Source organism: Apaloderma vittatum, unplaced genomic scaffold (assembly GCF_000703405.1).
Source record: "Apaloderma vittatum isolate BGI_N311 unplaced genomic scaffold, ASM70340v1 scaffold9762, whole genome shotgun sequence".
Classification (NCBI taxonomy): domain Eukaryota; kingdom Metazoa; phylum Chordata; class Aves; order Trogoniformes; family Trogonidae; genus Apaloderma; species Apaloderma vittatum.
This window is the reverse complement of record NW_009703058.1, coordinates 11,851-23,044: the sequence shown is the minus strand read 5'-3', so window position 1 is coordinate 23,044 and position 11,194 is coordinate 11,851. Positions and strand designations below refer to the sequence as shown.

General features: G+C 45.8%; 1 protein-coding gene across 1 annotated transcript in view; it reads left to right on the top strand.

The window, feature by feature from the left end:
- The window catches only part of CRCP (CGRP receptor component), a gene marked incomplete at its 5' end in the record, with an annotated part of 21,483 nt that extends 15,828 nt beyond the window's left edge, over positions 1–5,655 (top strand). The window contains one exon of the mRNA XM_009864472.1: positions 5,512–5,655. Within this exon, the coding sequence (XP_009862774.1) occupies positions 5,512–5,655 (144 nt within the window). The remainder of the gene's footprint in view (positions 1–5,511) is intronic.
- Between the last annotated feature and the right edge of the window lie 5,539 nt (positions 5,656–11,194).

Below are 11,194 nucleotides of genomic sequence, written 5' to 3'. Positions count from 1 at the left end.
CTGAACCGTGATGGGTTTGAAGATGAAGCATCCTCTTTTCTAAGGAACAAATTGCTCCACATTCTTCTCTCTGAACAGAAAATTAGATTTCAATTCTATGTTTTTAAAACTAGATTTCCATCTCAGAGAGCTTTTTACCTTGAGATATGTGCTCTGCGTAACCAGCCTGGCAGATCGTCTTTTGTTGTTGAATGGAAAATAATGCAAAGTGTTCTTCTGGAAAATGCATGATGTTGGAGGACTTAAACATTTTATTTTCTCAACAATATATTTTGCTTCCTGCTTTGCATACTTGGTTAATTATCTCTGAGGGACGCTAATCCAATCATTCAGTCTTTTACTTTATTTCTTATTTATGTGCTTCTATTTTCTATTAGCACGTTGGTGCTGAGCAATTTCAAATTACTGCTCAAAGGAGGAAATAGCAGTCATTTTCTCATAAAATTTGTACTTCCTACACTGGAGTTAAATTATGTGCTTGAAAGCTTTGGAAGTGAGCAGAATCCTTATTTCCTCTTTTACTGCAGTTTACTGATTATTTTTAAGTAGAATTCTTACCTTACTGTTAGGTAAACACTGGCTTTTAACCCACAGGTTGTTCTGTTCTGTGATGCTGGTGTTTGTGACCCATCAAATATTACTTATCCTTGGGACAGTTTCTCAGTTCTTTCAGAACTTTTTTTGGTTCTTCAGCATAGCCTTATTCTTTAACATTTGCAGCATGTTGTCGTGCCTCAGGAGACTTAAGGGAAATAAACACAAGCACTGTAAGCTTAAGAGAAGCACAGTGAGGGTGCTGAAGTCTTTTACACTTTGCTTTTACTTGGGTAAGCAGAAAAGATAAGGTATGGTTGTAACTGGGGATAGCATGTTCTGAAAAGGTTCGTCCTTGTTTCACCAAGTAGAAAAAAAAATCTAGATGAATACGCATGTGTGTGTCTCTCTATATATTTATATGTCTGTGTTCCTGTTTTGTGCTTACGTGTACATGGCACTATGAGCGTACAGATTTGTGCATTTATTTTATTCATAAACACTTTGGAATTATCTTCACAGTCAGGCTAGCTTTTATTTTCTGATTTGCCTTCTCGATGAACAACATCTTTAAAAGCTTCTGAAAATGACTTTCTGCCCTGAGAATTTATCAGCAGGATTTAATGTGACTTACTGCTTAATGTAATTCTATGATTGCGTTCTGATTGGTAATTACGGTTGTTTCGTTCCTCTGAGAAACTCGAACATAGTGCTTAATTAAAAAAAAAAGCTACTATTAAAACGTGCAGCTGAGAGAGGCTGCATGGTAGCAAAATATTCCTCACACACATTTGTCTAATAAGCACAGCTCTGGTTCTCGGTAGCGGTTGCGTTCCTGAGCGAGGCCTCTGCCAGCGTTTAATCGGCAGCTGGCGAGCGGTGCATGTGGGACGCGTGTCTCATTTTGCAGCGTTACCCCGGGCAGGGGCGTATCTGGAGGGGCAGAGCAGAACTGGCATCCTTCGCTTGACCTATTCTCCGTCTAGTAAATATTTGCCGAATTTTAAGCTTAAAGTCCAGCTAAGTTAGTTGGACCTCACGAGTACTTGAAGTTAAGTCAATACGTAAGATGTTGCTTAACAGCTGTAGGTACGAGGTGCTTGGGCGAGTGAGGAGTTGGTTGTTGGGCTTGTAGGTAAATGCAGCGTCGCTCTCGGAGGTGAGCAGCACAGCGGCTTCAGCTGCCTTCTGAATGTGTTGTATATATTCCACAGTTCTGAAGATCTGGCTGTTTTTATCAACACGTTTATGAATAAAGTAAGAAGCAACTCTAGGTGTTCAAGCTGCAGGGGGAGCAGCCTCCTTTTTTTTTAACTCTAAAGATTTTATGCCAATTAAGTTACCACGTAAGGTTTTCCTGCTTGCTTTCTCAGTTCCTTCGGTCATCTTATGGGTTAGCTGGGGTGGGGGGTATGAAAGGTGGAAATTCCTTACTGTACAAATACGCTGCAACGAGAGTTTGCACCAGCTCCTACTGGTTTGAGTGAACTAGAAGTTGTTACTGAGGTCTGACCCGCCTGAGCTGGTCTTGCCCATGTAGTTGCAGGTCGTAGAAAATTACCTGCGTGGATCCCATTGGTGTGCTCTGACATTTGCTACAAACCCGCTGTAGTTATTTGGGGATAGTCTAGGCCTGAAATACTGAAAAGCAGTAACCGCTTGGGAATTATTTGTTCCCAGAAGCAACGTAGCTGAGTGGGCGTGCTGCCTTCCTCGGGGCTTCCCTTCAAGCAAACGCTTGCGCTCAGCCCTGAGCAGGAGACGTGCTTGTCTTGCTGCACACCAGCGCTTGATCTGCACGTTGCCTTCCTGTGACATTGTCCAATTCTGTTACTTGCACAAATCCCCGAATGTTGAAAACGTGCCGTTCGGCAGAGCTTGGGTGGGCGACACCTCACACTGCGCGCGGCTCGGTCTGTGAGGGTCGGCTGTTCCCGCTGGGGGCGTGTGGCACTGCCAGCCTCAACATCTGATGTCATACGCGTAGGAAAAACATTTGCATTTTTGTTTTCCTTAGTATCAATTTTTGCTTTCCTGGCTCCTTGTGGTTTGAATCGGTTGCTTGAGTGGTTTCAGCCAATTGCGAGTTAAAAGCAGGGCTTTTTGCTAGATCTGTTTTCATGGTTTGGTCAATTGTAATCAAGTACGGGAAAAGTAGGTACTTGAATACAATTACTTCTTTTGCCTCTTAGGCTTTTTTTTTTTACACATAATTTCTCTTTTGAGCATTATAACATCATTTCCTAGTACCATCAGTAGCAGAAGTATTTTGTTTTACAGTTGTAAATCAGAAGACAGTGAACATCTGTTGAATCTAGAATCGGCCTCTTAGTGACCTTCTGTTTCCCTTGATACCTGTTTTCATTTAGGACAGTTTCATGTGTCTCTTTATCTACACACTCTCTGTGCTTCATTTTTGAATTTTTCCTTTTGGCATGCTGCTTCGCTGCTTCCTGATTGCTTGTGTTTTCTTAAGTCCCTGCTCAGGACGGTTCTCAGAAGAGTGAAAAAAAATTGATTTTATAGCTTTTGATCCTTTGAACTCCTGAGTAATATCACAGCAAAATAGCGCTGAAGCATCAACTTGAGTAAAAAGCTGTCCATCCTGCTACATGTGGATTTTTGTATATCACTGCTTTCTGGTGGGAGAGCTGTCAGGGAGGACGTGTAGCTCGCAGGCACCGAGAGGTGAGCTCTTGATGAATTTGCTGCAGAGGTGATGGAAGGGAAGTTGGAGCTATGGTAGCCACTCCTCAGGGCAGTATCTGGCATCTTTCTTTAAAGATTTATGTTTGATGAGACATCGGTGACAACGTCAAAGCATCTGAAACATGAGAGACTATTTTCTTTCAGTGGTTTCTTAAGCTGCCACAGCAATCACCAGAGCTCCTCTGTCCGTGTCCCAAGTTGTACCTGCAGTTTGTCAGTCCTGCAGGCTTCTGCCTTCAGCCAGCACAAATGCCATGAACGTGATTGTCAGATCAGGCGTTGGGGCAATTACTCATGTGGCGCTGAGGAGTGTGTGAGAAGCAGCGATCAGGCACTCGTGTAAGGATCTTCTGCCTTAGATGCCGAAGTTGAGAAGAATTGCTGCTGACCTAGAAATCACTCTGCTGGCTGAGTTTGGGTCAAATCCCTGTGTTTAACTCTGGCTACGTGAAGCAAGCACCTAAAGGAAGAGAGTGTTTGGAGAAGAGAAGGAAAGGGGATACATAGGGAGGGACAACATTTAAATGGGCAAGAGGGACAGACTTCATGGGATCCAATAAAACGTAATCGAAACTCAGCCTCTGAAGGTGGGAACGCGGTGGGACGGTGATGAATGTGGGAGACATTGACCACTGAGAGGTAAATCACTATTGCCTGCCCAAAGGATGTGGACTTTTTCTTCGTACAGTTCCCACTGCTATGGGGCTGTCACCTTTAAAATTCAGTGTAACAGTAATTAATAGCAGAATAATCCAGTGTAAAAACCAGGCTGGTAATCCTCTGTGAAACTCAGTAGCACAGGTCATCCATGGACTAATGGCTTTGTGAGCAGTGTTGGCAACAACACTGAGTGGGCACAACTCGGACATGTTGGTGCTCCAAGGTGGGCCAGGCAGACTGCTGAGATGATCAGCTCTGAAATGCAGCCTCGCAGGCAGTGCCTTCATACCACTTCGGTAGCTGCAGCAATTCCTTACACGGAAGAGTAATGTTAGGAGGATTTTTAGTCTATTTTTAATGCTTAATGTATAGTATAGCAGCTGGCGGCAAGCAGAGCCAGGGCTGTTTTTCAAGCCAGGCTCCTACAGTAGTAGTTGAGCTAACTCTGCTTGGAGAGATGCTCCACAGAGAATTCATCCTTTGATGGAGATAGTCCCCAGAAAGAGGCATTTGCAAATGGATATTCACTGTCCGCCTTTTGCTACATGAGTGGATTCTAGTGTGCTCGCTTTCCTCTCATTGAGGATCTGTTCGGGTAATGGCTGATGAAAGGTGATCAGATTGTGCAAAGAGGGCTCATAGGACATTGAAGGAAAAAAAAAAAGTTAATTGAGTGTACCACTCCGCATTTTAGAAGGCAAGAGGCATCTGAATAGCTGACGATTTACAGCTAGAACTGATTAAACTGCATTGACTTGGAACCATAATTAATATAAATCACTGCTCTTCAAAGGGCTTGGTATAAAAAAGAAAATCTCAAAAACCTCCCCCAACCCTAATTGGTTTCATTTGCGTTTGAAGAGTTTTTTGGCTTGTTTCTCCAGTCCTCTGACAAGCTTTTCCTTTTAACAGCTGCCTATAAATTAGGGCAGTTGTTTTTGCTGGTAGCAGTAATATAGTATAAGAGTTCCCACAGCTCCACAGTGAGAGTAGGTCCCTAACTGATCTTATAGAGTTTTATTCTTGATTCATGACAGCGTGTTTTGTGTTGCGCTGAGCTTTTAAAAGCCTTTCTGTTCAGGAATCTCACAATCTAAGCAAATTCCAATGAAGTATTGTAGGGTTAGGTGCTTTCTTTTATGGCCTGATTGCTTACAGTCTAGGTGCTGGATAAGGTACCAAGGTGCAGGTAAGCACTCGCAGGTTATCTCATTTCAGTTCTCACGTGAAAGCCCAGGAATGTAGGAAAATAGGTCTGGGAGGTCGGTCTGCCCATGATCTAGATGGAAAGCCTGGCTCAGGGTACTGATGTGTGGGCTGAGAGAGGCTTTAGGAGAAACCAGGGAGGAAAGACAGTTCTGAGTGTGTTTTCTGTGTAAAGAAGACAGAGGCTTGTTACGGAGTGCCAACTGTAGTGGTTAACAATGGAGCTCTTCTGTCTTTTTAAAAATCTTATAAGAGTTCAGCTTTGTAAAATCCTTTTGTAACGAGCTCAGCCCACGTCCTGCATCCTTTGAGAACAGCGTCTCCCAATTAGTTGAGTCCTTCTTGGAGCTGAGGGGGAAGTATGGATGCAATGATCACAATAGATTGTTTTTTAACCTGCAGATGGTAGAAGAAAGCGAGGAAAGGCTAACAGAAGAGCAGATTGAGTCACTTCTCCAGACAGTCACCAGCATTCTTCCAGGGGATCCGGAAGAACAACAGAGAGACTCGGCAATGGCAACTGAAGACAAAGGTGACCAAGCGTAGGAGACATCCAGACCAAAGCTGGCAGCAGTTGCAGCAGAAGAGAATCAGCCTGTATTTTGCTGGTTTTTACTTGGCACAAGTTTAATCCTGTATTGGACATCATTGTAAAATATGTTCCAATTTTTATTACTCAGAGGTGATGAAGGAATCAATTGTTTGCAAGAAAGCATGGAAAAGGACACCATTGTTTCAGCATTTTTTTCATGAACAGGGATGATGGTAACTGAGTTGGTAACGTAGCAGTCTGAGAAATTATGGGGCACCGAATCTGAAGCTTTTGTGTTTTTTCCATTGCCCGTGTAACAGCTGTACGTTTGAATAGGCTTGTATACAGCTGGCAACGTTTTAATTATCACAGCAGTGCTATAATGATAATTGCTTTCATATGCTTTTTGAATTGCTCAACTGGTTTTCAGGATATGGGTCTTCACCACAAAGGCAACTTCTGGGAGCTGTTTGTGAACGGGGCCGTGTTCAGTGACCGGAGCATAGAGCGATGCACAAGGACTGCTCCGTGCCCGGGCAGACAGTTCCAAGGAGGCTGGCGGCATCGTGGAAGCGAGAGGCTCTGTTAGGAGGGCAACTCTTCTCAAGGATGTCTGCGCTTGATGAAAGAGATCCCGATCATCAGCTAAACCAGCGTCTTGCTACTGAAATCAGCTGAGTCGGGCCAGTTGACGGCAGTCGAGGCTTTGGACTCAAATGTGAAGGCTCTCATAATGCCAGCAGAAGAACATTCAGGCCTGAGCTGTACGTTTCCCCTTTGGGGTTTGTTCTGATATTTGTGTACAGACACGTCACAGCCTTGGGAACGTGCTGGCAACCAGGGAATAAATGAGTCGACGCTCAGGTTCTAATCTGGTTTAGACAAATGAGAATCGGCCCTGGCTGAAGGAGAATTTTCTGTGTGCTGAGTTTCTGGCTGATAAAAGGTTTCAGGATCAAGTATTTAATGTTGAAAGCATTGATGATTATAGTAAATCATTTGTGTATAGGTACATAAAGTCGTGGGTTACACGTGGCATTGCTTTTATACCACGACTGCAGACCATTCTGTTATAATTATTGTAAAGTACTGAGAATAGAAATAAAATTTGAAGTACATGCTGGGAATTTTGTGGCTTATAGACAAGATAAAAGGTATCTGACTTTTTTTTTTTTTCCTCCCCACTTCCCTCTTGGTGTTATTTTTTATAAAGAGTTTACACCTCCTGAGCTTTAGTTGTGCCGAATATGAAAAGGAGTGATGGCTTCCAGTGTCTGGGATGCTTAATGCATTTCTGTGGTATATTAAGCTTCTGTGATATTTGGAGAGGAAATTATTGGAAAATACATTTGTTACCTCTTCAAGATAATGTTGGGAAATACATTATCTTAAGAAGTAACAAATATATCTTGTATTAAGTGCATTCCAAGGCTGGAGACTAAAGGCACATTTTGACTGGGTAAGTATAGTATCAGAGAGGGAAAGTCCTTGGTGGTTTTTGTGAAACATCAGCATATTTTTTGTCTCTCTAAACGTTCAGTGAAAGAGATAAGTAGTTCATATCCTGGAATGTTGTGCAATTAATTTTAGAATTAGCATTTTTACTTTGAGCAGTCATAGATGTTGTTTGACATGCCGTGGCCTTGGGCTGCAAGTGTTTACATTTTGATCTGTCTTTTTCTAAAATTAACTTATTGAAGCACGTTCTAAACTTACAAAAAGCAGATGGAGCCCACTCACCAGTATCTTTAGCCACCGAGAATATTTTAACAGATCTCTGAAGTTGGATGTGCCGTTGTGGAGATTGCTGATTTGTTACCGTAGCGGATTTTTGCCAGCATCTGCGTTATCTTCTGTCGTATGCGTGTTGTACACGACACACTTGCTGTTGGATTTAACCTTATCAAGATCAGTTCCAGATGGAAACATACATCAGACCTCTGCAGCTGCACGGCTTCCTTGTTCACTCTCAAGGTATGGAAACTATAATTCTTCTGAACATGCAATACTAAGTAACATCTGAAAAGGTCTGGGATTTGGACGTCTGCGTTACATCAAGAAATCATTTTTAAATCTACTGTCTGTGCTCTCTGACAGCGTGAGCACAGGTGAGGGGTTACTCTGGCTCCGAGGGCAGGTTTTGTGTTTGCTCTCAGGTGTGTTCTTTGGAAACCTGACATGGAAATGGTTTCTGGGAAGCAAATGTCATCTTGCTTACATGGTACCATTTTTTTCCTGTAAAAGATCGGCCGGTTTCATGAGGCTGCTTTTTGTTTTCTGAACTTGCCTAACACAGTGAATGGACTCTCGTAGTTCTTGTGACAGGGACAAGGCAGCACGAGGAAAGCGTCCCGCTGGTGTGTCCTGGGTACAGAAGGTGTTTGTGCGTGTTGGGCCCTTAAAATCTTGATCCCTGGTTTTGAGAAGAACAGGGCAGAGTACTCGGCCCTTTCTGAGTACTTAAGAAGCACATATTATTTGTAGCTTTCTCATTTCTTAGGTGTTCCTTGCTTTTTTTTTTTTATTCTACATCGTGTGTTTGGGTCTTGGCGCTATGGCAGCTCTGCTTAGGGCAGCTCTTGTGCTCTCGTCGCTGCTCTGGGAGAAAGGGGGAACGAGCTGCCAGAATTCCTCTGCTGCTTTGAGACTTTAAAGTACCTGGAGGTTCCCTTTCTCCAGCGCAAGCCCAGCTTCCGTTAGCATTGTCTGGCAGTCCCCGCTAGAGAAGTTTTATCAGCAGGGAGCTTGGGTTTACAGGAGGAGAAGGAGCTGCTGCTTTTACCTGGCTGTGCTTTGGTGCTGGAAAGGGCAACGTGTACTGGAAATGGAGACATCTGTGGGGAATTTTGTAGATGGGGGAAATCCCTGCCAGTGAGCTGAGCGGCTTTGGGGGTGGTCACGCCGTGGCAGCGCTGTGGGAAGGATGTGTCCCAGGCTGCTGCCGGGAGATGTTTTTTTGGCGTGATGTTAATCATAGTTTTCTCTTGAGTTTTACTCAATGTTACTCCCCAGGTCAAATTAATCTGTAGTGCCTCTCCGCTGCCTAAAATTTGGCCTGAAATCCAGAACCGTGTACTCGTTCGTGCTGGCTGTGCTCAGCTCCTCTGAGTCAAGCCCCGGGTGGGTTGACCCAACCCGAACTGGGGTTACTCTGGATCCCAGTTTTGAGGCGCACACATTTTTCTGTATTGCATTTTCTGTGACTAAACTTCTTATTGCCTCTGCCCACCTAGGGTGGCAGATCTTTGTCAGGACAGCCTGCGAACGACACGTTCTGTATCCCAGAAAATGCTTTGCTCCCCAGGCGTGAAATCCCCTTCCCTCTGTTTGGACGCAGGCTTTGAAAGCGTCGGTCTCAGCTGGGAGCTGCTGTTTTTCCGGTGACTTCTGAAATGCTCTGGGCTTTGGCAGGGGGAAGGGGAGTCAAGGGAGCCTCTGGGCACATTGGCCTGGCCAAGGTGGGGCTTCTCCCACTTTTCCTCAACTCTGAGGACGGGGCTGAGCCGAGAAGCCAGAGGAAAGCGTTCCTTTGCGGGTGGGCCGTCAGGCACTGGCACACCAGTGATGCGGGGCTGGTGACCGTGTCCCCTTCACCAGGGTGAGGTCACGCTTTGCAGAGGAGCAGTTTGTTTAATGACAGAGCGCCACGTTTATACAGGAAACCTGGGTTGTGCAGGTTCCTCTTGCAGTTGAAGCGCAATTGTGGGAGCAGATCCTGAGCCGGCGTGTGCGGACGTGGCTCTCCCGACCACGATGGTGTGACAGCAGCCTGCGCAGGAGCGTCCCGTGAGTCAAGGAAAACATGGAGAGCTTGGTGTTACCCCAGCGAGAGATTCTGCAAAGGGTGACCTGAGGGGACACCAAAACCGGCCTTTCTGCCTCAGCAAGTTGTTGGTGTTGACAGGTAAGTCCCAAAGTGCTGGTGCTGGGGACGTGGGCAGGGACACGGGAAGAGCAGGGCAGCTGGAGAGCCACTGAATGATGAACGGGTGGTGAGCACCAAGAGGAGCATCGTGCCTCTTCCCTGCCTGTGAGAGCGATGCCTTCATCTGGGCGGCGAGATCCTGCCCCAAGGATTCCCTCACCACCGGCTTGGTGGCCCAACACTCCTGATGCCACACTGTGAGGCCAGGGATTGGGGTCCCTGTTCCCAGGCGAGACGCTGTAAAAGGGGAGGAGGTTGGGTCAGGGCAGGCGGGGAACTGGTTGTCCTTAGAATGTTAAAGCGCTTTTAAATACTTCAGCAGCAGCTTGGATGCATCAGCCCCCCCCACACCCCCGGATGAGCCCAGAGAGTTCTCTAAAGAAGCCCCAAGTACCCTTTAAAAACTACAAGTGATATTTTATAACCTTCCCAGAGCGAGGAAGGTCATGCTAGCCCCCTTTCCAAAGGGGAGGCGTGTTTTGGGAACCGGCCAGTGTCCTGGCAGGAGCTGATGGCAGCCTTGTTTAGGTTGGAGCTACCAAAGACGTTGACAGAGAAAATATTTTCTGTTCCCACAGAAAGAAATTCGGCTGCAAAGTTTTTATTGAGCAAAAAGAAATGCTTGTTCTGAAAAAAATAGTCGGAGCTGCAGCCAAAGCACAACTAAGAGGCAGCGAGCATTTAGGAAACATTTGTTAAGCCCCAAGAACTTTTGCTTGCCACGAGCAAGAGTCTCCCTGCACATGTTGCTTAAATTAACTTCCCTCTGCATTAAGGATCTTTATTTTATTAACTTTAATGTTTATAAAAACAACTATCAAAGGTAAACGAGATGCTGTTAAACTTTAAAGATGATTAAAATAAAGCCAGCCTGAGGACTGGCCAAATAGGGTGAGAGAACATCTGAAAAGAGGAGGGAAAGCCGAAAAACCATCAGGAAGGACTTGATGTGAACAGCGAAGCTGGGCAGGGAGCTGCAGGGAGGGCTCGGGGGTGCTGCAAAGGCTGAGTGCCCGGCAGGAGCTGCAGCTCCTGGCACAGAAGCATCTAAGAGCATCCTCAGACAGCTCTTACCAGCACCTCTGCTCCATCCAGCCCGGGGAGGGTTCTGGGGGATGCTGCAGGGGGGCACCCAGCCGGTGCTGGCAGGAGGGCGGTGGTGCCGGCACCGGTGCCTTTGGTCACCTTGTCCAAACTTCAGCGCTTTGCCGTGCTGCTGGGGTTTAAAGCCCTTGTTTGTGAATCCCATTCCTTGTCCCCCTTCTAAAGGGCCGTGAAACCCGTTGTGTGCAATTAGTGCCTGTCCCCGCCGGGCTCCCGCTCAGTGCCCTGCTGAGCTGTGAGAGAAAAGCTGGCAGGAATCACCCGGCCCTTTTCTGTCATGGGGCCAGGCAGAAACTTCATTGTTCATTTCAAAAAAAAAAAAGAAGAAAAAAAAATCCTCTAAACCCAGCTGTTTCTTTGAAAAGCCCTCCACCTCTCACCCCAAAAAATCATGGATGTCCCATCGCTCCCCAGCCAGATGCAGCCACAGAGGATGCTGATGTCTAACGTGAGCCGGGGCTTTCACCTGGAGTATCAGCACGGGAGGGTGGGGATGAACTCAAACCATCAGTCCCAGGCACCTT